This window comes from Sciurus carolinensis, chromosome 4 (assembly GCF_902686445.1).
Source record: "Sciurus carolinensis chromosome 4, mSciCar1.2, whole genome shotgun sequence".
Taxonomy (NCBI): domain Eukaryota; kingdom Metazoa; phylum Chordata; class Mammalia; order Rodentia; family Sciuridae; genus Sciurus; species Sciurus carolinensis.
Window position 1 is genome coordinate 167,860,326 of NC_062216.1, and position 23,511 is coordinate 167,883,836.

Here is a 23,511-nt window from a genome sequence, read left to right on the forward strand (position 1 = left end):
CACAGACAAGCAGAGGTGCAGATATAGATGCCTGGGAAGTCCTGTGCCAGCACCGACAGCCCAGCTGCTGGCAGCTGCCAGGGTGCCAGCGCACTGGGCCTCCAGCTGCCCTGGTGTCCACCTCCTGCCCAGCTGTCTCCCCCTCCTCCCAGCAGAGCCTTCTCTGCTGCCCTGGGAACCCAGAACTCTGGTGGCCTAGAGCAGCCGGAGGGTCCTGCAGATCTGCACCACCCGCCACCTGAGCCCAGGGCTGCGAATCCCAGGTCGGATTTCAATCCAGCCTCTCTCGAGGTCCCTGGCAGGGACTGCAGACAAGAGCGCAGGCGTGAGGCCACAGATCAGCCAACCACGGGGAGCCCCAATGTTATTCAGTAAACATCAGCCTCGTGGCCAGAGAGGCCTCTTACACACTCCCAGTGACAGGAAGCTCACTATTTCCAGGGGCAAAATGGCTTCAGTTTTAGATTGTGTCTTTGATGAGTCAGACTCTCCACCTGTCAGCCGCAGTGTAGACACCAGGTGGGACTGGAACACATTCAGCATCTTTCCTGTGGGCTGTTCCCGGCTTCAGGAGCAAGGGAAAGCATAGGAAGGCCCGGGTGCAGCCCAGGGGCAACGTGGGGCGGCCCGGGCTCCATCCCAGCACCAAAAACTAACCAAACCAATGAAAAAGAGAAAGCACAGGACCCCAGGGCTGGCACTTGGGGACCACGGGTCTCCTCTCACGTTTCCGGGGAGGTTGTGGCCAGGTGGCGCTGTGCCTTGCCGGAGGACAGTCGCCCCGGGAGAAGCCGGCCAGACCTCGCTGCGCTTCCGCCCGCCGCGGGGAGACGTCCTCCAGCCCTCCCCGCCTGCGCCACCGGCGGAGGTGCCCTGCGGCCCAAACCCATTTGGCCTGTCCCGGCAGGGTCAGGGTCAGGGTCAGGGTCAGGGTCGGGGCCAAGGTCTGAGCCCCGGGCCTTCCCAGCCGCGGTCCCCCTGCGCGCGCGCGCGCGCCTGGCGAGTGTGCGCACGAGCCGGATCGCACGAGCCTGGCGGCACCAGGGCCGCAAGCTGTGGGCGCCGCCTGCCAACGCCGAAAGGTTAATTGTCGCGCGCGATGCCAAGGAGACCGCCAGAGGATTCGTTTGGTTTTTGTTCTGTGGTTATTTTTTTTTTACAACTTTAAATACGGAATATAAATAAATTTTACATTTAAAAAATAAAAGGAAAGCCCCCAAAAATATAATCACCGACTTTACAAACTGAAGGAAGCAGGCTGTGGGCGGTGGCGCGGTGGGAGGCAGCAGGGAGCGGAGCTCAGACCCACCCCAGGGCCCGGGCCCACCAGGTGCATCTCAAAGGCAGGGGTCGGGACAGGTGAACTTCCCCTGGGTGCTTCCCAAAGGCCTGGAGAGGGAGGTGGGGCCCTGGTCTCTCTCACCCCACCACCGGTTCACTCCTGTCTAACCACTCCAAGCCACAGCTGGGGTCAGATCACCGCCAGTCCACACAGAGGCTGTGTGTGAATTAGGAACAGGATTCCTTTCCTAGGACACTTGACCTGCATCTTCCAGAAACTGTGTTAATAAATAGACAATCGGCCGTATCTAGGGTGTGAAGAACGCTCCCTTGCATGCAGTGCCCTTGTGCAGTGCACACCCTGAACAACCTTATATGGCAGTCTTGGCTGGGTTGGAATATGATGGGCATGTCTCCTGCTGCCCTGGTCTCTGGCCTTCTGCCATTGGGAAGAGTGATTGGGGTCATTTGGGGCCCCAGAACCATTTGGGGTCCAAGAACCCCTTGGTAGAACAGACTAAAGGGCCAGGACAAGAGGAAGACCCAGGGTAGAGGTAGCGAGATGAAACAGAAAAGGTAGTGAATCGGGGTGGCATAGAGGGGGAGAGATGGGAAGAGGCGGGGGTGCTCAGGTGGCTGTCTATGCTCACCTGGAGAGAGAACCTCATCTCTAACCTGCCAGAGGACACTCGGCCACCTGCCCAGGAGTCCACACCTCTGAAGATTTCATATGTATAAGTGAAAAGAAGCCACTGTGAGCGGAGTCGGCCAGAGGGGAGATGGCGGCAGTTTCTCCAGTCTGTGCCCCCCACGTGGTCTTGGCCACCTAGAGGTGTCCCCCGGAGCTGGCCAGGGGTCCAGGGACCAGGTCCTGAGGGCCTCGGGCAGGGCTTCCGGGGCCAGTGCACAGCCCTGGGGTGGGGGCGGGAGCCCCGTCCCCTTCGTCTCTCGCACTCCTGTCCCAGGTCCGTGGGCCGAGGGAGGAAGAAGCAGTGAGCTCGGTCCCGGTTTCCTTCTCGAGCGGTGGGCAGGGCGCTGGAGGCCGCTGGGGAGCCGCTGGAGGAGGGAGGCCGGGCGCGGAGGGCGGGGGAAGCACCATTGGCCGTCCGAATCAGGCATCGAGACAGACGGACGAGGGGACGACGTTATCACTCCAAGGACCCCATGGGGGCGATACAGCAAATACCCTATTAAATAACCCTGCGGGCCGAGCAGAGGGGCAGGCGTCAGCCGGCAGGTCCGCCCTGCTCAGGGGCCGGCGCCGGGGCGGGGAGCCCGGCTGAGCCGCGCGGGACTCGAGGTCTGGACTGTCCTCTCTGCGGCCGGCTGGGGCCTCCCAAGTCCCCGCCCGGGCTGCTGGAGGACGAGCTGGTGACGACGGGCGGGGTCCAGCCTTCGAGGCTGCTTTGTGGGGAAGACGCCCCCAGGCCCCGCCCCGCCCCGCCCGGCCAGGGAGCTGCCCACGGGCCTCACCTGCCCACGCGCCTCCGCGGCCCTAGGCCCCCAGGGTCTCCTTCAGCGCCGTCTTGTCATGCGTGTGCTTGAACTTCCGGTGCTTCCCCTTGGGGGGTCTGCGGACTCGCACCGTCCGAATGGTCACCGGAGTTTGGGGCGTCCGGGCTGCTCAAGAGAAGGAAGAGCCCTGAGCGTGTGGCCCCTGGGCGTCTGTCCTCTCCACCCAGACCTGCCCTGGCCTCTGCGTGGGGCAAAGGGATCCTGTGTCCTGTCCCAACTCCACTGTGCCCCAGCTGCTGAGGCCCTGGGACCATCACTTAACCGCTCCCTGCCTCAGTTTCTCCATCTGTGAAATGGGACAGGAGACGGCCACCTCATGGCTGGGCCCTCTCTGCACAGGGCCTAAAGGCGGCTTCCCAAGGGCCTCACCGACCCTGGGGCTGGGCCTGCCATTGCCTGCCCCTCGGCACCTGCGAGGGTGCTGGGCCAGAGTTCAGGCTGGGGCCGGGTCCGGGGTCAGGTCTGGCTCCCACCTAGCGTGTGCTCTGGGGCAAGCCACTGAGCCTCTGGGCCTCCAGGGACTCGTCTTGGGAGAAGGCAGCCCTGGCCTCCCAGGCTAACATTCAAGTCATTGTCTTAATGATTTAACACTTATCACCAAGACTGAAAGGAGAAAAGGCATCCAGATACATACACCCCTAAGAACCCAGACCGATGTTACAAGACCTGGGCTCTGGGCGGGCTTTAGCACTGTGCAGCCTTCTTTAAGTATCTTAACCTCTCTGTGCCTGCAGCAGCCCCATTTATAGTACTCCAGTATTGCCTTTTAGGAGCACCTGACCACTGAGTCACATCCCAGTCCTTTTTATTTTCTGTTTTGACAGGGTCTCACTGAATTGCTAATGGTCCCACTAAGTTGCCGAGACTAGCCCTGAACTTGCGATCCTCCTTCCTCAGCCTCCCGAGTTGGTGGCATTACAGGTGTGCCACCATATCTGGCCTGAAAGACGGACTTACAAGGTGGTCTCTGCTTCCCTTCCAGGGCTAGAATTTAAAAATCCTTTAAAAACACGTACGGCAAGGTAGGAGAGAGCCAGAGGGCTGCTGGAACTGGCCTCGGGACACCTGGATCCTGGCCAAGCCCCAGCCTGAGATGGGCCTCAGCAGCACTGTAAACCCAGGCAAAGCAGCGGGTGGCCCTGGCCCCTGTCTGGGTCTCCCCAGTCTAGTTCCAGGAGATGGATGAGTTTAAAGACGGGGATGCCCGATCTGATTTCCATGCTCCCACTGCTGCAGGGAAGGAGGCTGCGGGCTGCGGACTCGGAGCAGACCCTGGGAAAGCGGGTACCTCGCTGCTCCTGGGAACCTGCCGGGCTCCGGGTGACAGGCCGCGCAGACCCCACTGTCTCACACTTGCAGGTCAGGTGGTCCTCCAAGGTCACCGTGGCCTTCTTAAAGGTCGGCTTCTTCCGCACGATCTCGATCTTCCTCACCTGAGGGCAGAATCGGAAGATCTAGCCCGGAGCCCGCCTGGCTGGCTCTTCCACCTGTCCCTGAGCCCAGCTTTCCTCGAAAGCCGAGAGGAGCCTGTGGGCCGAAGCTTTGGCCCGAACAATAGCAGGGACTTGCCCTCTGCCCCGGGAGCTTTTCCACCAAAACAAGCCTCGCTGGCCTTGGCCACTGGCCCCCAGAGAGGGAGAGAGGCATTTCCGGGCCTCCTGCAGCGAGGGGCCGCGGTGTCCTGGAGCCCTGGCCAAGGCCAGGCTGGCAGAGGCAGGAGGTGGCCGTCTAGAAGGAAGTGGACACAACACAGTGGGAAGTGTTATCAGGGAGGCGGGAAGGGGAGGCCGCAGGCAGGTGTCCTCCGCTGAGAAACCAGGGCCCGTGACAGCGTGACATTCCTAAGCTTGGGCTGGGCCCAGGTCAGGGCTGGAAGATGGGCAGGACAGGCCAGGCCAAGGGCTAGCTGGGGCAGGGGGTGTGGTCAGGCCATCCTGAACACCTGGCAGGTGCATGGGGGAGGCGTGCCCAGGGGTGCGGCAGCCCGTCCACACCCGCATAAGGCCACTGAGGCCTCTCCGCGGCCCCTGCCGAGTGAGACCAGAGGCCTCAGGTGCAGCCCGGGATCGGCATGCTGCCTGGGACCAGTGCCTGCGTCCACTTCCTCCAGACAAGAGGGCACAGCACTCAACCCCCCCGCAGGGAGGGTGTCCTGACTCCACTGTCCTGTCGCCTGGGGGTTATCTGCACCCTCCCTGTTGAAGGCACAGCTTGCCAGAAACAAGAGAAGTTGTCAAAGCTCAACGGCTTTCTCTGAGAGTCCTGAAAAAGGGAATCTTTTTTTTTTTTCTCTTTGTATCAAGGATTAAAGTCACGGGCACTTCACCACTGAGCCACATCCCCAGCCCTGGGTATGTATTTTTGAGACAGAGTCTCACTAAATTGCTGAGGCTAGCCTCGAACTTGTGACCCTCCTGCCTCAGCCTCCCAAGCCACTGGGATTACAGGCGTGCACCACAGCACCTGCATGGTGGGGAGCTTCCGGGAAGCTGAGCAGCTGCCTATGACATTCCGAGTGTCAAATGTTTGTAGACAAGTCTCTGAGGGACATCCTGGGATTTTATAAAGTAGGAGGCAGCTTTCATTGCTTAATGTCCCAGACGCAACCCGGCTGGGGCACAGGTCACCTGGAGGACCCCAAGCCGGCCTTGGCACGCCGGTCCAGACACCGTCCGGTGCCCCTGACTGGAGGGCGGCGGGGGCGGGCGCACCTGCACGGGCCGCAGCTGCACCTGTGCCGGGCGGCAGCGCACGTTGCGGCTGTTGCAGCAGCCGGAGCAGCGCTGCACCTCCACGCAGGGCGGCCACACCAGGAAGTTGGCGTTGGTGCGGTCAAGCAGGCGCCGCGAGATCTCGAACACCTCCGTGCGCGTTTTGCACTCGGCGATCACGGCCGGCTCCGCCGCAGCCAGGGGCCCTGCGGGGACGGGGAGCCGGTCAGGAGGGTCTGCCTGAGCCCCGCCTGGCTTGTCCCACCTCCTTCAGTCCCGGTGGAGGACTTGGCAGGTGGCTGATCTGCTCCCAGCACCTCAGGGAAGCCTGGCCTCCGCTCAGCCACTGCCGGGGCTACTGGTTCTTCACCTACAGAGAAACTGAGGCTTCCAGAACTAACCCACCCAGTGTCACAGACTGCGGGTGGAGTGCCCGTGCCCAGCTATACCAGCCGGGGCACATCCGCATTGTCTGGAGGACTGCAGGTGGGTGAAGGAGGGCACAGGCCTCAGGGTGGGCGCTGGCCTCACCTGGGAAGGCTTCTCTCGGGGCTGCTGATCCACCCTCTCCTTGTAGCCTCTGCCAAGGAGCCAGAGGCAGTCCCGTGCCCTGCAGGGCCACACCCTGGAATGCACCATGGAGACATGCAGCCCACCAGGGTTCAAGTAAGAGGAGCTGGTTGGGACCCCAGCCCTGCAGCTTCCAAGTTGTGTGACCTCACCTACTTCTTGACCCTCTTTGGGCCTCTGTTTTCCAATTCTGCAAAATGGGGACAATTGTATCCACCTCCAGGGTTGCAGTAAGAACAAATGAGTGCACCGTCCAGGAAACTGTAGGGCAGAGGACCTGGTGACTCAACTCTCCCAGCCCGACTCAGCCCCAAGGTGGGGGAAGGGCATGGAGGTGCCCCTGGCGCCCTGGTTCTTCTTCCCTGGCTCTCACGCTTTGAGGGGCGCTGTTGGACCCTCAGGCTTACCCAGGCTCCTCCTCCCACGAGAAGGGCTTTCTGGCTCGCCTCCGGGGTGAGTCCGGGTCACGTTGAGGTCCAGCTCGGCCCCGTCGTCATCTGCAGGGAAATGGACATGCTGCTGAGCAAGGGCGCCGCCTGGCACAGGTAGGGGCTCTGGGCACCGGGCTGGCTCCCTCCACTCCCCAACGCCCTCTGTGCACCCAGGGCCCTGGCTCTGGCCAGGGGCCGCCCAGGCAGAGCCCGAGGCAGCCACGGCACTGGGCGTGGTGGCGGGTCCGCCTGCATCTTCAGGGGACTCCAGCCCTGCTCCGGGCCCTTCAGCTACATTTTTGGCCAGAACCCATGTCAATGGAGTTAAAAATAATCCTTCCCTCTGCTACTGAGCAGCCTGGAGGCTGAGGACCCGGAGCCCTGGAGGCCAGCTCCCAGTGCCCCTCCGCCCAGCGTTCCCACAGGAAGTTCAGGATGGAGAAATTCCCAGAATCCCCGGGGGGCAGCGAGCCCCAACACAACCCTGGGGAGCCGGGAGCAGGGGCTGGAAAGCTGGGTGGGAGCCAAAAGGCAGGGAAGGGGCGGGGCCTGCTGGGGCGGGCGGGGCCTGCGCCAGGTCGTGGCTCCACCCCTCCCCCAGGCTCTTCCTCCACCTCCTCCAAGTTCGGACTTTATTCCAGTGATCCCTGACTACCGCTCCCCTCTCGAGGCTGGGCGCGGTCATCTCTGCCAGCGGCACTCCTTGGAGACACTGACCCCCTCTGGAGAGGGTGGTCAGAGCTGGCTCCTGGGAATGACGGGCGGGGACGAGTCTTTGAGCTCAACCTTGAAGCGGGACAGCCCCTCTGCTCGCTCAGGAGCCAGCAAACCAACGAAGGGGTGCTGGGCACCAGCCCCGCCGCCTCCGCTGGCAACCAGCGGCTCAGTCTCCCTGCGCACTGGCCCTGTCAGGACAAAGGCCCTGCTGACTGCACCCTCTGTCCTGGGTCCCAGGGCGTCCTGCTTGGAGGGGACGGTCCCGCGGGCAGCCTTGGCTGGCCCGCTTCCGTCCAGCCCGTCTGTCTGTCCTTCTGCCTGCCTTCCTTGCCCTCTGCCATCTCTGGAATGTCCCTGGTGGGGAGGAGATGGGGAAGATGTGTTTTGTGGAAAAGTTAAGTTGATTAGGAAAAAAGAGCCACATGGCTGCCTCGAGACAGCCCTGCCATTGAGCTTCCAAGAGCCGACCCCACGGGGTGCGGAGGGCGGGGGCAGAGGGCCTTGGAAAGAAGCAGCACCCTGGCTAAATTTGGAAGCTGCCCCATTGTGTGGCCAGGGCTGGCCAGCGGGCACGGGGTGGGGGCTGTGGGAGACTCCGGTGGGGGCCTGGGGAACAATAGGTGGCCCAGCTGGGCCCCTCCTGCAGGCCTTGCGCCCCCCAGCCCAGGCGGATTGAAAGGCCCAGGAATGCTTTTGAGAGGGCGCCAGGGGCCCAACGGGAGAGGAAACAAAGGCAGGAAACACTGTTCCCCCGTAGATAGCGCCGGGCAGGGATTACAAAGTGACAGAGACAGAACCCCAGAGGGAAGGGGACCCGGGGGTGCAGGGGGGGTGCCGGCCAGGGCTCCAGGGACCAGGCCAGAGGTTAGAATAGATTGGAATTTGCTCTGAAGACTGCGTTTATAAATACACCCAGCCCCGCCCGCCGCCACGTGTGCGCCAGGGAGCACGTGCCCATGGGCCGGGCGCTCCACACGGGCAGGGCTGGTGGCGGGTCTGGGCCAGGTGTCCCTGAGAGACCTTGAAGGCCTGGACCCGGGCCAGGGGGCAGGGCGATGGCTCCTCTGCATGGCCCTCCCGGCTGGGTCCACACCTGGAGACACTCAGCACAAGCCCCAGCCCACGTGGGCGGGTCTCCGCCACACCCCACGGCCAGGTAAAGACCTGTGTGCCCTCAGGCGCGTGGCTGGGCCCTCCCTGGGAGGCAGGAGGGCTGTGTGGGCCTGAGTTCTCCAGCACCTCCAGCCCTGCCCCTCCCGCTCCCCTGGCCAAGAGACTGCTGCGCAGGAAGAGGCTGGACTTACCCGCAGAGCCACTGTGCAGCAGGCGCTGGAGGTCCTCGAAGGAGCGGATGGAGCGGTCGCTCAGCATCTCGTAGAGTTCTTCGGGAATTGGGTCCCCCTGCCAGACACACCAAGGCTGAGTGGCCTGGCAGGGGCTCCCTGCCCACCACACACCTCCCCCGGAAAGGTCCCGACAGGGCCCCTCCATCATGAACAGGTGGACAGTCAGGCTGGGCCAGACAGGACCCTGAGGACAACCAGGAACACCAAGACCTGGGGGCCCAAACCTCTGAGATGCAGCTCAGGTGTGACAGCCCAGCCCCACGCCCTGCCAGGAGCCCCCACTGGCTTCCACTGACAGGAACTGCCTGTCTGCGCGGTCTCCCCTCAGACCACAGGCTCTGGGAAGGCTCGGACAGGCAGCTTTCTCTGCTTACCTGACGGCTGAGGACAGCCGGCAGGGATCACAGGTGACCTAATGACCCCATTTTGCAGATGAAGAGACAGAGGCCCCATGGCGATCATTCTTTGCCCAGGGTCCTATTACCAGCAGGGTCCCAAGTCCTTGGGACGGCAGAGCCTGTCCTCCAGCCTCTGGGTACCAGGGGTGCCTAATAAATGCTTGTAGGGCTGGATGGTCTCAGGAGGCCGCATGCTCCAGCTCTCATGTGAAAGAGGGGAGAAGGGAATCCTCAGACCTGGCCGGAAACCTGCAGCTGCCCCAGGCCCCAAGCCCCACAGAGCCCTATTTTTAGAGCCCCTCTGGCCTGTCACCAGACACACTTGAAACTCAACAAGCACTTTACCAGGCCTCGGTCCGGCAGGGCCAGGCTTCCCCCAGGGGGACCACGGCTCCCACAACAAGAGAGCAGCCTGGCAAGCAGGTCACCGCCACATCCCGTGGCCCCAGGAGACCCAGGGCCCCGGGCCAGAGTGAGCTGGGCAGAGACGCGAACGCCGCGCGGCCAGGGAGAGCCCGAGAGCCGCAGGCTGCCGGCTGGCCGCCCCAGGCCCCGGCTTCCTGGACCGAGCAGGAGGAAGCCCTGCCCAGCTCGGGGCGAGATCTGAAGGTCGGCACGGCTGCGGAGAGGCCCGGGAGGCTGCCCCAGCGCTGCCCGGGCAGGAGGGCAGCCCGGGGCTCTGGGGAAGCTGCTTCCCCCACCTGGGTGACGACCCCGGGTGCTTGGGCGCACCTACAGGACTGCTCGCGCCCAGGAGTTCAAGACCAGCCTGGGCACCGGACCAAGAGCTGGCCCCAAGGAGAAACAAGCTCTGGGGTCCTTGACACTTGTCACGGTGTCCGGGAACACCCCTCCAGGGGTTCGGCTGTGTCCTGCTCTGGCCCCCATGTTGACTGGAAGCTACAAGAGCCAGGGGGCATGATCCCTATGAACGCCCCCCGCCCCGCCCAACCTCAGGAGAGAGACTGCGCTTCAGTGTTCTCCAAATGTCCACAAAGAATCCGACCCACTGACAGAGGCAGGTAGGTGGCCCCCAGGGAAGGCAGCTCCCCTGAGTTTGGTCAAACGCAAAACTGGTAGTCTGGAAGCCGGATTCCATGCCTCATGCTGCTATGAGCTGCTGTGTGACCTTGGGCTGGTCACGACCCCTCTCTGGTTCTGGCTGTCATCTGTGAGTTGAAGGGGTTGAAAAATATTCGATTTGATCCTAATGCTGCCTGGACGTGACAAGAGGAGCAGAAGAAGGGCCAAGCGGGGATACCCAGTCAGGCCTCTGTGGCTCCCTCACTGTGGAGTGATCATGCAATTAACCCGCCGGGGAGGGACCCAAGGCTAGTGCTTGAGCCAAGATCCCCTTGCCCACTGCAGAGCTGGCTACGTAGCTGCCAGCTGTGGCAGAGCAAGCAGACCCCCAAACAGGCCTACGGGATGCCCCAGACCCAGGCCCACCATGCAATGGGTACATCTGTGAATGCAAACTCAGGCCCTCCAAGGCTGGGGCGCGGAGATCACAGGACAGAGACCATGAGGCAGGAGGACCGTGCATACAGTAAGCACTCAATAAGCACGGCTAAAATGCGTGCAGGATTCTATCCCTCCTCCCCGGGGTCCTCTCCGGTATGATTCTCCCACCTCCTCTGCCAGAGGGCCACGGGGATCCTCTTCCCCAACCCCAAACACATCCTCTCCTCTGGAGTCGTCTTGCTCCAGGGGAGGCTGTCCCTGCACGTGCTTCTGCTGATCTGGCCACAGAGGCCCGGAATTCCCTAGGAGGCCCCGGGTTTGACAGCAGTGGCACAGCTAACGGCTACCACCTGCTGACGGGGACCCAGGCTCCCCACCAGCAAGATGCTGTTCAAGCCGCCACCCCAAGAGGCCAGCACTACCAGCCCATCTTCCAGACGGGGAAACGGAGGCAGCCCGGGTCTAGAGGACAAGCGAAGGGCGGAGCTGGTCCTCCAGGGGTTTCGTCGTCCCTGCTCTCCATTGATGCCACTGGGCCTCAGCATGGGCGAGGTCCCCATGAGCTCCCAACCCCGGTGGCATGACAGTGGCAGTTTCATCACAGTGACTGGCCTCCCCGGGGACACTATTAAGGCACTTTGGTGGTCACAAGCAGGGGAGGGGACAGCAGGGAGGCTGCCAGCACCCTACCGTCCATAGGACGGCCCCGCACAGTAAAGCATCACTGGCCCAAATGTGCAGAGGCTGAAAGACCCTACAACAGAAGACAGCAAGGACTCCCAAGCCAGGACATCCTGGATCTGGGAGCAGATCTTTTAACTGTAAGAACCGAGCAGGGTGCAGTGACATGTCTGTAATCTCAGAGACTCCGGAGGCTGAGGCAGGAGGATCTCCAGTTTGAGGTCAGCCTGGGAAACGGAGACCCTGTCTCAAAATTTAATATAATAGTAACAACAACAACAACAAGGGCTGGGGATACAGATCTGTGGTAGAGCAACTGGGTTCAGTCCCCAGTGTAGCACCCCCAAAAAATAACAACCCCCCACAACAACAAAAAAATCCTTGGTTACTTCATTTTTAAAATGGGACTAAGGAAACCTCGCCCAGGTGACCGGGAGCTGTAACTGCAGAGCAGCCACAAATAACAGTAGTTAATGAGCCGTCATTGTTATCATTCTCCATTCTTTCCGTATGGCTCCTTCGAGGGCAGCTGCGAGTGGCACGTGTGCCCTGGGACAGCAGCACAGGACATTTTCAAGAGGACAATGGGTGGGCGGAGAGCTGCCCGCCCGTGGGACAGTGACTGCCTGATCTGCACTGGGCCACAGGAAACGGCACCCCAGTCCCACACTGACACCACCTGGTGCTGTGGGCTGGCAGGGCCCTTCCGGGGCTGGGGGTGGGAGAGGGGTAGGGACAGTCAGCCTGGGGTCAGCTCCAGGATGTGCTGCCCTGGGTAGGACTTCAGGAACACCTGTTTGGAATCAGAGGCCACTCTGGGTGTGGGAGGAGGAGCCCAGAGCCTGGCTTTCCTGGCCACAGGTTCTAGAGGCCTGCAGGTGGGTGCCACCCCAGCCCCATAGACAGGAAAAGAGGCCTAGCCCCCTGCAGAAGCTGCCGGATCTCAGGCCCGCGGCTCCTGGCAGGGCAAGGGTGTGGCCAGGACCAGGCTGGGGCAAAGCCAGGCCTGGGAGCCAAGGCAAACAGCCTCCTCCCCACCCCGCTCCCAACACCCGCTGCAGGAGGTAGGCGGGTACCAGAGAGCCGAGGCCAGGCCAGCTACCTGCTCCCAATCAGGCTGGCAGATCAAAGGGGCTCGAACCCCGCCCTCCACCTGGGCGCACGCGGGCGCACGCTCGCCAGCCCGCCTGCCTCTGCAGCCCTGGGAGACAGCCCTCAGCCCAGCAACCAGGGCGTTGTCTGCCCTGGCAGAAGCAGAAGCTGCCTGGGCCTCCCAGCGCCTGCCGGCCGGAAGTCTCAGACCTGGTTTAGGTGGGGTGCCGAAGCCAAGCCCTCGGAAGCGGCCCTGGCCAGGCAGACCACAGAAGCTTCTCCCTACGGTTCAGCCTCCCCTCTTCCAGCAGCCTCCCTGCCTCTTGCTGGAGAAGAGAAAATGTCAAAGCAGGAAGGGAGAAGGACCTGCCCTGTGATGCAGGCCACTGTGGTCACTGCCCCCGTCCCGTCCAAGGAGGAAATTCTGCTGCTCCGTAGGAGCTGAGCGAACTCAACTTTCTTCCTGCTTTTTTAATTTTTAAGCTGGTGGAAACCGAGGCCCAGCTAGAGACACATAGGGCCTGCGCGGCCTGACTGTCCTTCCGCCGTCCCTTCTGTCCTCTCCAAACCTGACAGCAGAGAAGGGAAATGTATGCTTATTTCTCAGGGTGGGGTGGGGGGTGGTCTTGGACGGAGTAAGGCCGTGTTTTTGAAGCTGGCCTGGACCCCGTGCTGCCCCCACGTCTCCTGCTCTTTCCACTCCTTTCCCCGTTGTCCCCCAAGCTCTGGGCACCACACTACCAGTGATGGAGACAAAAGCCCAGAGAGTAGTTTGCATTCCAGTAGAGAAAACAGAAAATAAACAGCTAAATTACCAGAAAATGAAAACAGTTGTCGCAGAAGGAGAATCTGAAAGAGAGGAGGGGAAGGTTTTGCCAGGGACTTCTAGAACACACTTCGAATTAATACACACACACTTCCTGGCTCCTGCACCGGAGCCTCCAAATCCCGTTTGACCTGGAAGCACACCTCTGGGGCTGGGGGATCCAGCAAGCTGTCTCTGCCCCCAAGGCCATTAGCAAAGCAGGAGCAGCCAGGGGTGAGAGGCAGGGGCCCCTCTACTCCTTCCCAGCAGGAGAGTGCTGAGGCTGCTGAGGCTGCTGAGGCGCAGGCGCCGCATGTCAGGGGCAGTCACCTTCCCGGAAGCCAGCTCAGCTGATGGAGATGGGACCTCAGAGGTCTCTGCAGACCCTGGGCCCAGCTCTGCCTCCAAGTTCCCATCCCCCTTCCCAGCTGCACAGGCCTCCCTCCGACATGCCCTAGACGTGGCCAGCTTCAAGACTACCTCCAGCAGCACGCCCTCCCTCAGAGTCCCTATGCTGGCGGTTCACCCTGAACTGGTCCCCAAGTGAACAGGTCCCTTTCCATCTAGGTCTCCTCCGCGACTGTAGGGTGGTCAGGAAGGTCCTCAATAAACTGCAAAACACACACAACTATGGGGTCCTGCGGCTGTGTTCAAGGACACTGACGAAAGTCAGGGTGTGCGCGAGCCTCTGCCCCAGGGACTGGGGAGAAGGGGTGGTGCTGGAGGAACCTGGACATGGCCAGGTGAGGCCCAGGGACACCTCCGCCACTGGTAACCAGCCTCTCCAGAGCAGCTGGGATCCCAGAGGAACAGCCCAGGGTGGGAATCCGTTTAGTGGTGGCCCAGCGTCCCTCCTGTCTTGGAGGTTCCCAACAGGGCTTGCTTGAAGAGAAAAATGCTCTGGACATCCCCGCTCGCTTGTCACGTCAACGCCATTTACGGTCACATGGGGGTGGCTGAGAGAAGCACAGGAGGGTAGGGTTTGAGGGGCTCCACGCCGAACTGACCAGGCAAAAAAAGGCGGGGGCGGTTGTGGAGCCCGGACCCAATGGAGGCTTCCCTCGCCCTCCTAGGACCCCAGGAAGGAAATGGGGTCGGTGCAGAGGCGGCGAGGTGCCTAGGCCGCGGTGGGCCCACCTGTTGCGCGGGGGCGGGCCCCCGCCGCTGGGAGTACGGGAGACTTGCGTTCCTGTGTACGTGCGTGGGTGTGCGCGCACGTGTACTCAGGCCGCGTGTGCAGGGCCGTGCGTGCGTTGTGTGCGGTGCGCGCGCGTGTGTCCCGAGTGTGCACGGGCGTGGCGGCGGCGGGCGCGCGACCTGGCCGCGGTAGTGCGTGCCCGCCGCCGGAGCGCAGCATCGCCTCCGGCCAGGAGTGTGCATGCGTGGGGTGAGTGAGCGAGTCGGGGGGCCGGGCGGGGTGGGCTGCGGAGAGCAGCCGCGGGGCGCCGCCGTTCCCAGGACGCCCTGGCACCGGGCCAGCTCCCCGGTCCCGCGGCGCGGCGGCAGCTGGGGCCGGCCGGCGCCCCCATCCCAACAGCTGGCGCGGCCCGGGGGGCTGCGGGAGAGGCGAGGAGGGGACGTCGCGAGGGGCCTGCGGGCGGCCGGGCTGAGCCCCGCTTCCCCCCTCCCGGGTGCGGGCCGCGGGGGGCGGCCGCGGAAGGGCGGGGCCCCGGGGCGGGCGGCCGGCGGCCCTCGAGGAACCCCGAGAACAAAAGGAGACGGTGACGGCTCCTTCGTGGTCAAAACAACCTGCGCTGGCGGCGGCCCAAGTCCCGGCCGCGGCCTTGAGCCCTCCGCCTTAACCCCTTCGCCGCCGCCGCCTCTGCTGCGCCCCTCTGGAGGCCGAAGGGCTGGCGCTCCCGGGAGCCGGCCAGGTGCAAGCTGAGGACCGCGGCCGGGCGGAGCGGGACGGGACCCAGGCTGGCCGCGCTCCCGACTGCCCTCGCCTCCCTCCACCTCGCGCCGCCCCCTGCCCCGCCCCCTTTCCCACCTGGATTCCGGGTGGACTTGCCAACTCACTGCTACGTGAGCCGCGGAGGGTGGGGGCACCGATCGAGACCCGATCGCTCCCGCAGCCGTTTCATACCCCACCTCCCTTGCAGCCAGGCTTCTGCAGGCGGCGCGCTCCGCACCCTGCATGCGGGGGAGAGAGGTGCCCCCTCTCGAAGGGCGCGGGCGCAGGTATGGCGGGGCCTCAGGCACACACCGCCCGGGGCTGGATTCTCTAGGAGCCCCCGGTCTTCCTCCTTCCCTAAGCGCCCAAGTGCCCGAGACCTATCCGTGTCTGTCGGTCCCCCTGTCTCTGGATCCCCCGTGCCAAGACACAAGCTGCTCCTGAACTGTATTCGGGTGCCAGGCATGCCCTGCGCGGCCCGAAGTGCCCACCCCAACCCAGAGCGTTAGCCAGGGTGGGACCCGAACCCCCGCAAAAGGTTGGCGTGGATGTCACGGGTGTGTAAGCTCGCGCCTCCGGGACAGGCTGGGTCCTGGGCAGAACTGAAGGCCAGGCTGGAGCCTGTGGGCTCGGAAGAACGCCCTGCCTTCTGCACCTTTGGCACCACCCCACCCCCCTCTCCCCCAGCTGGGAAAGGTCGTAAACGCGGGTTCCTGGGGAAGGGGCAGTGCCACACACACCCTTCCCGAGAGGCTAACAGACTCAGGGGCGTAGATCCCCCCCTTGGAAAGAAAGCCACCGCTGCTCCCTTCCCTTAGAGCCTAGCCCCTCCGGACCTCGCCTCTAGCCCTCGGGGTCACCCGGCGCCAGGCTCTAGAGCTGCAAGGGTCCAAAGTTCACTGCAGGGAGAGGAGGGGGCGGCCAGGTGTGGGGGTGGGGACGATGAATGATGAGAACCAGCCCCAGCCGCCGTCGCAACTCACCTCGGCGCTGACCAGACGCAGGTAGCAGCAGAGAGACAGGAAGAGCGCCCAGCAGCGATTCATGCCGACTCCCGGCCCGGCCCCGCGGGGCCCCGGACGCGTAGACGGAGCGCGCCGCCCCCGCGGCCAGGGCGGGGGCTGGGCAGGAGGGTGGGTTCGGCTCGGGTCCGCCGCGATCAGGAGCTCAGGCCGCTGCAGCCGCCGCCGTGGCTCACCCGCATGGCCCCCGGGCGCCGCCGCCCCCGGCCCCGGCTCCGTCGCTGGGGGGCTGGGGAGGACCTGGGCACGGGACCAGGGTCCGAGGCCGCTACCTGGGCGGATCCCGAGCCCGCGCGAGCATCCACGGCCGGGGGGCTGCGTCGCGAACCAGCCGAGGCGTCTAGCCGTGTGGGGGCGCGCAGGGGACTCCAACCTCCGAGAGGAAAAGGAACGCGGCAGTCGGTGGCTCGTCTTCACCCGCCTGCTAAAGGCGTTCTCCTCTGCCCGCTGGCTTAGTTTTTTTGCAACATTTTCTGGAAAGGTCCTCCAAATCAGAAAGCGCCTGGCTGGGCACCTCGAAGCCCGAGTCTCCCAAAAAAACTTTTTCCAAAGTTGGCTCTGCGGCGGCGGCTTGAGCACCCGGGCAGGGAGAGGTGCAAACTCCCGCCCGGGCCGGGTGGGGGTGCGGGAGCGTGTGCGCCCTGGCGCGGGGCCCGGGCGGCGGGCACGGCTGCTCCGCGCGCGCGGCGTTCCAGCTGCGCGCTCTGCCTGGCCGGGCCGACAGGTGGACTCCGCGCGAGTCGGTGGGTCGGTCGGCCCGCCGGCTTGCAGCTCTGGGCGTCCTCTGCGGGCTGCGAGCTGCGGCTGCTCCGGCTTTCTCTTTGCAACGAGGCTGGAGGGTGGGATTTTTTTTTTTTTTTTTTTTCCTTTTTGCGCGTGTGTGTATGTGTGTGTGCGCAAAATATCTCCCAGGAATGAAAGATGGGCGCTGGCGGCCGGAGGGGAACCCTGGGGAGGCAGCGGGGGTGGCCGAGGCGGTGGGGAGGCAGGCGGGCCGCTCTGGCTGCAGGAGGAGAAGCTGCCACCCTTTCAGCTGTTCCGGCCTTTATAAAGGGAGGGAGAGTGCGGGAGGTGGGTGGAGCAGCCTTTCCTCTTCTGGCCCGGAGTCAGCGCCAGGAGGGGCAGGAGCTTGGGGAGGGCCTGGGCGAAGGCGGGGCTCCCAGGGGTCTCTGATCACCAGGTAGCCCCTCTGCCCTTGAATCTGCTCCCCAGGGAAAGAAGGAGCCACGACCCCCTTCCCCCACCCACAGCATAGCGACCACTGACCATTTAAGAGCCCACGTGGTCAGGGGGTGTCTCCAGGGTCACACAGGAGTCCAAGACCCCCTCCAGGACCAAACATTTGCAGCCGGGCGCAGGCATGGTGGCTAAGGACTCAGGTTCTGCAGCCAGACTGCTTGGACTCAGATCCTGTCCTGGCACTGAGCAGCTGGGTCACCTTGGGCAAGTCACTTCCCTTCTGTGCTCCCCCATCTCTGCTTAAAGTGGGGACAGGGTTATTGTTTGGATTAAATGTCAGAAGGACCTGAGAGCACCCAGCTGGGCGCCAGCCACAGGGTGAGCCTGCAGACCCCCCAGCCATTTGGCTGCGAGCTGGGTCTGCGTATCCTCGTTCTAGCTGGCTGCCTGGCACACAGCAGGCTCTGCCAGCATGGGCTGAATTTGAATTTGTTCAACTGCAAAGTCACACGAGCCCCACCACCCTGCCGCATCCTCCTGGGCCACCGTGATCCTGCCGTCGCCCTGATGTTTACCACCTCCCTCAGTCCCCGGCTGCAGCCCCAGGGGCCTGCCGCCCACACCAGCATTCACAGGGTTAACGCCCTCCACCCCCAGCTTGGGAGTGCTGTGTCCCTGCCTTCGCTGTCACACTGTCACAGTGACACAGTCACACGCCACGGGATCCACAGGCCCACCGCGCCGCCCGTCCTCCTGGCTTTAGGGCACCTGCATCCCATCCGCTTGCACAGTGTCTGTCACCTGCCCTTTGTACCCAAACACCGCCCCCCCGCCCCCGGGTCTGCTCCTCACGCCTGCACCGAGTCGCACAGCCCAGCCGCCTCTTGGGCCTGGACAGGGTGGGGCGAGCCCCGGGAGGATTTCAGGTGGGCCTCTCTGCAGAGGGCACAGGCGCCACCCTCCTTGATGACAGCCTGGTGGCCGGCCCTCCAGTCTTGGAGTGTCTGCGGAAGCATCATGTAACCCCAGGGCCTGGACTGGCTCAGCTGTGACCGGAGGGAGGCAGGGATGCCTTCGGGACTTGCTGGTGGGCTCGCAGGTATGTGCAGGACTGTTGCCCACCCCAGGGCACCGTCTGGAGCTCAGGAGCTGCTCCTGCTCACAGGACCCTGCCCTGGGGAGCCCCATCCGGAAGGGCAGATAAAGGAAGGCGAGGTCACAAGCAAGGTGGGGGCAGGGTGATCCCTACACACTGGATTCCATTTCTAAAAATTTAGAGATTAAAAGACCCTGTTCCACTAGACAGCAGGGCGATCTTGACCTTGACCTCTGTCCTTACCCAGAAGTATGAAAATAGCTACCTTACTACTGAGCTGACCCTGTGGTGGGGAGTGCTCCTTCTGTCCGTATAGCTCCTCAGTGCTTCTGTGTAACATCACTTCTCTTTAACAGCTGGGGAAACTGAAGCACAGAGGGGCTAAGCAACTTGTCCAAGGTCACACAGCCGTAAGTGAGGAGGCATGACCTGTCCCAGGTGGACCAGCTGCACAGCCCACATGCTTAAACCACTAAGCCTAGCAGCTTCCTGGCAGGCAATGATGATAAGAGGACGGTGCCCCGTCTCCCACGGGGCTCTTGTGAGCATCAGCTGTGAAAGTACAGTCCCGGCAGGAGCTCCACCCTGGGCCATGTTCTGTGGGGGCACAGAGCTTGGCTAGGGTCGTGCATGGAGGGCGGGATGAGGCTGTTCAAGGCTGTATCCCTGAGCACCTACTGTGTGCAGATCCCGTGTGGAGCACCTCGAGGCACCTCGAGGAGGGAGACCCTGTCCTGGTGCTCAGGGACCTCCCCGGCTCTTGAGTGAGCGAGACGCCTCCACCACTCGGAAGTGCAGGACAGGACCAGCAGGGACGCTCTGGCTCCTGAACGCCATTAGGAGCACAACCCCATTCCCGCACCCTCTCCCTGCAGACAGGCAGCTCTGGAAAGCACACCTCTGCCTCTGCCCCCGGCGCCTCCTCCAGGGAGCTACCAGGCCTGCTGCTTGCTCTGGGCTCCTTCAGCATGACCTGTCATTGCCCGTGTATCATCCTAGCATAGACAGCGCAGGGTGAGTGAAGGCCACGGCGCCCTGCGTCCAGTAGTTGCTCAACTAAATGTCTGCTGAAGGAACTGATAGATGAATCGACATCTCACCTGTTTCTTTCTCTGAATCCTGGCCAGTTTGTAATGTGAGACTTTAACCTCAAAGTGCCTTTCACAGGAACACAGTGGAGGATCTGGAGGTACCAGACCTGGGAAGGCCCCACCCTACTCTTCCACTTTAGGGCCACCGAGCGACGGTGCTATCCAGGAAGGCCAGGAGTAGACCCCAAACTCCACCCAGGCCACTAGCAGATGTGGGCCCGGCAGGAAAACCAGCTGTCCCTGCCGGTGCAGGGCGGGACCCACTCAGGGCAGGCTGTCTGGACGGGCATTTGGTGCCATCCAAGCCCCCCTCTGTTAAAGCCACCCTAACCCCCAGAGTCCAGAAGGGTGGGGACAGCATGTGTGTCCCAGGTCCCTGGGTCTCTCAGAGGATGCTTGCATCAGCTGTGCCAGGAGAGCTTGCCTGTCCCCACCCGGAGGAGGAGGAAGTAGGCTGAGGGGACAGTCCAAGCCACACACAGTCTGGCACTCCAGCCTGGGCTGCATGTGGCAAGGCCATGCCCCGCCCCACCGTGTGGCCACCAGCAGCTCCAGGGCCCCCGCTCCCCGTCTGCAGGGCCTCAGGCCATGTGTAAAGCACTTCATGCCCCTGGCCTGGCCTCACCTCACAGTCCCGGGTCGGGGGAGGAATGCCCGCACGTGTGTCCACTTCACAGATGAGAAAAGTGGGCTGGGCCTCAGGGCAAGAGGAGAGGCTTCCAATCCAAGACCACCAGGTTCAAATCCCTCCTCTGCCATTCAGCTGTGTGACCTTGGGCAAATGACTTCACCTTTCGAACCTCACTGTAAAATGCAGGCCGCAGCAGCCCCTGCCTCACTAGGTTGAAGGCGCACAGCACCGCGCAGCTGTGGGCGGGACGGGGTCGTTCCTTGGCACACACCCGGCTCGCGCTCCAGAGCCAGGGTTGGGGAAGGGCCCTGGGGCTGGAAGGACCACAGGCCCGACCCAGGGCGGGGGGGGCGTCCCCACAGTCCCGTCCTTTCTGTCTGTGGCCCACCACCCTGGATAGGCTCTGGCCACTGTCTGGGGACCCCCGGAAGGCAGGCAGACAGACCCCAGGCCCGGGCCAGCCTGGGAGCCCACCTATGGCCTCGGGCCGGCCGTGCACAAAGGCGCGGGAAGCGCTGTTTGTTTTCCTGGGGCTCAGCCCAGGCATTTTTAGCTCCTCCAGGCTCCAGACGAGGAAGAGGATGTGGATGTTTGGACGTGGCCGGGGCAGCTCCATCTACCTGCCTTGGACGCCCGGCTGCAGTCGGAGCGAAGCCTTCCCGGGATGCGGGGAGCCAGGCCCGATGGTCGGTGGACCCACCTTGACGCAGGAAGGTCAGCTCCCCGGAGAAGGCCTGGGCCTCTGCAGAGGCAGGTGGACCAGACAGACCCCAAGCCCGGGCCAGCCCAGAGGAGCTGCGGGGCCTCCAGCACTGAGCCTCGGGAGGGCGGCAGTATTGCAGAGGCAGCCTCCTCCCTGAGCCTGCAGCTGTGAGGAGGGCCCAGCGAGGAAGGGGGACCTGAGACCTCTCCTCACCCCTGGGGGCTGGCGCTCTGGAGATGCTCACACCTGGGGAGGAGGAGACTGAGGCTCACAGAGGCACACTAGTCTGCCTAGCATTCCCCAAAAAGGCAGTGACAGCGCCAGCCTGTGACCCAAAGCTGTGATGCCAAAGCCATTTCCACATTACATGACGCTTCCCCATGGTGGGCAGAGTGGCGCACACCTATAATCCCGGTGACTTAGGAGGCTGAGGCAGGAGGATCACAAGATTAAGGCCAACCTCAACAACTTGGCAAGACCCTACCTTAAGATAAAAAAATGAAAAGGACCAGGGATGTACTGAGTAGTAAAGCCCCTAGGTTCAGACGGTACCAGAAGAATCGACCCGGTGCTTCCCCACGTGGCCTGATCAGAGACAGCCCACCTTGGCGTGGCCCGAAGCACCCAGGAAAGTTGAGGCAGCCCGCGAGGCGGGAGGGGAAGGAGGCTGTGTCCGTCCGAGAGGCGCTTAACCTGCCCCTGCAGGTCCGGGCGTCCTCTGCCCGCCTGAGGATCTGCCTGGCATTCTGGAAGGGATGGGGCTGGAGGGGAGGTGCCAGCTTGCGGGAGAGAAGCCTTTGCACTCAGGGATTGCGGTCTGTCCAAAGAGCGGGCAGCTGGTGTGACAATCGCAGTTTGCATCGGTGTTCCCAAGAGCGGCCCCACCACCCGTCAGGAGCTGCGACCAGCCGCGGCCGGAGCAGGCCGTCGCCACCCCGTGCAGGCGGGGAGACCAAGGCCTTGCAGCTTTGCCAGCATCCAGGATGAGGGGGAGAGAGCTGGGATTTGAACCCAGGCAGCCTGGCACCTGCACCACCAGGTGGACCTCTCCACCATCCCCCAGGTGGGCCCAGTGGAAACCTGCCTGCCTGTCCACCCTTTGTGGGCGACCTCTGCACCTTCCTCTCATTTCTGCTGGGAACCTAAAAGTAAAATCCAATTTTTAAGTCAAACGTGGTGAAGTTTATGGTTCACTCCTACATCGACTGCCCGAACCTCCCAATAACCTAGGGAAAGTTTATCATCCCCATTTTACAGACAGGAAAACTGAGTCTAAGGCCTGGGTGTTCTCGTCTGTAGAAGGGGGGTCTGGTTCTGGGCAGTATGTGCAGATGGGCACCGTGCCCTGAGGGTGTCCTCACGGAAGGAAGGTGTTCCCGCCAGCTCACGGCAGGGGAGCCCCTGCCCTCTGGGGAGCTTACAGGCCGGGGCAGGCAGGCGGGAAGACAGAAAGACAGACAGCTACACACAGCCTGAGGCGGCGGTTATTCGAGTGGATGAGCAAAGGTAGGGCAGGTAGCCCGGCAGGTGTGACTGTCTTACGAGTGCACGGTGCTCCTTGGGGCAGATGTGCTCCCAGTCACGGTGCACATCCCCCCAAGTCACCCAGTTACCTTCCGTGGTCCTGGATGGGGCCAGAGGCCCAGGAAGAGGGGTTCCCCTCTCCCACCCCCGGGGTGCTTTTATTCTTACTTGGGTGAAGATAGGGCTCTCGATGTCCTGGGACCTGGACGAGTCTGATCCTGGAACCTGCCACGTCTGGAATCTGGTGAATGGACGCAGGTGCTTAGCCTGAGAGCCCCAGGGGAAGAGGAGCCCTGGTTCCAGGTCCCCTGCTGGGGTGGGGCTCAGGGGTCACCAACCTCATTTCTGTCCCCAAGGTGGTGGCCGCGTGGGAATGGCCTGCCCCTGTCACAGATGAGAAAACCCAGGCCCCGAGAGGGAGAGTGACTGCACTAGGATCACTCTGCTGCCTAGCTCAGTCCCAGGGCTCCCAGGCCAGTGCTCAAGGGGCGAAGAGGAGACTTGGAATTGCAGGCGGTGCCCCGGGCCTGGGACCTGGGATCTGGCTGGGTGCGCACACCAGTGGACAGGCCTGCGGGCAGGAGAGCAAATGCCCCGGGCAGCCGGGACCCGCTGTGCAGGAGACTCCAGGGCACCAGCCCTGGTCTCGCAGGCCACGCGAGGAGCCTCCCGTCCCGAGACCCTCAGGTGGAGGATGATCTCAGTCTCCCTCCATCCCCCACCTCCCCAGCTCCTTCCTGTTTTGATGGAAGGAAAAATTTTCAGCTTTTCCTTCTTTATTTTTCCAGACGGGTGACTCGCTGGGGAAAGGAATTCCCCCCTCCCCAGCCCCCGTCATGCCTGGGTATCGATGCCATAGATCCAGGCCCATCCTGTTGTGCTGGGACGGTAACGGTTATTTTTGGGTGCCTTGCGGGGGCGGCGCCCCAGGGGAGGGGATGTGGGGGTGCCCGGCTGCCTTCTTCCAGTCCACGTCCCCCCAGGCCTCCCCGCCCCCACCCGTCCCCAGGCCGCCTGGGAGGAGGGAAGGAAGCCCGGCTAAGCCGGGTATAAATAGCCCAGGTGGTTACTCAGCCGCAGAACATGATAACATGAGTCACCACGTGAAATCAAGACCAGCAGCAGCCCCGACGCCCGGCCAGGGTGCTGGGCTTCCCGAGAGGGCTGGGGACAGCGCCCTGCAGGGCCCCAGCGGTGGCAGAGGCTGCCTGCCACGCCCCGCCGTCCACGCCCCCCACCGTGGTCTTGGCCAGGTCAGGAGCCCTGTGCATCTCAGGGAACTGCCTGGCCGGCGCTGTGCACATCTGGAAGGGGGGCGGCTTCCTTCCCCAGGCCCCCCAGCCAGGAAGGAGGAGGGGGG

General features: G+C 63.2%; 2 protein-coding genes across 15 annotated transcripts; one reads left to right on the top strand and one right to left on the bottom strand.

The window, feature by feature from the left end:
* Positions 1-1,114: 1,114 nt before the first annotated feature.
* Positions 1,115-16,951, bottom strand: Pdgfb (platelet derived growth factor subunit B). Of its 2 annotated transcripts, none has more exons than XM_047549445.1 (7): positions 15,889-16,951; positions 8,530-8,626; positions 6,485-6,574; positions 5,508-5,713; positions 4,085-4,229; positions 2,755-2,901; positions 1,115-2,481 (listed from the first exon to the last, which is right to left on the bottom strand). In XM_047549445.1, the coding sequence occupies exons 1-6, from the start codon at positions 15,949-15,951 to the stop codon at positions 2,777-2,779; spliced, it is 726 nt and encodes a 241-aa protein (XP_047405401.1). In that variant the 5' UTR covers positions 15,952-16,951; the 3' UTR covers positions 1,115-2,481; positions 2,755-2,776. The 2 variants fall into 2 exon arrangements, with proteins under 2 accessions (XP_047405401.1, XP_047405402.1); XM_047549446.1 differs by lacking the exon at positions 15,889-16,951 and adding an exon at positions 8,946-9,486.
* On the top strand, positions 14,040-22,037 carry LOC124982575 (uncharacterized). 13 transcript variants are annotated; one of them, XM_047549440.1, is made up of 5 exons: positions 14,043-14,398; positions 18,049-18,205; positions 19,078-19,216; positions 20,478-20,638; positions 21,455-22,031. In XM_047549440.1, exons 2-5 carry the CDS (start codon positions 18,175-18,177, stop codon positions 21,634-21,636), a joined length of 513 nt encoding a protein of 170 aa, XP_047405396.1. In that variant the 5' UTR covers positions 14,043-14,398; positions 18,049-18,174; the 3' UTR covers positions 21,637-22,031. The 13 variants fall into 13 exon arrangements, 5 of the variants coding, with proteins under 5 accessions (XP_047405399.1, XP_047405396.1, XP_047405398.1 ...); XM_047549442.1 differs by having other exon boundaries at positions 18,080-18,205; XM_047549441.1 differs by lacking the exon at positions 14,043-14,398 and adding an exon at positions 14,429-15,192 and having other exon boundaries at positions 18,080-18,205.
* The last annotated feature ends 1,474 nt before the right edge of the window (positions 22,038-23,511 follow it).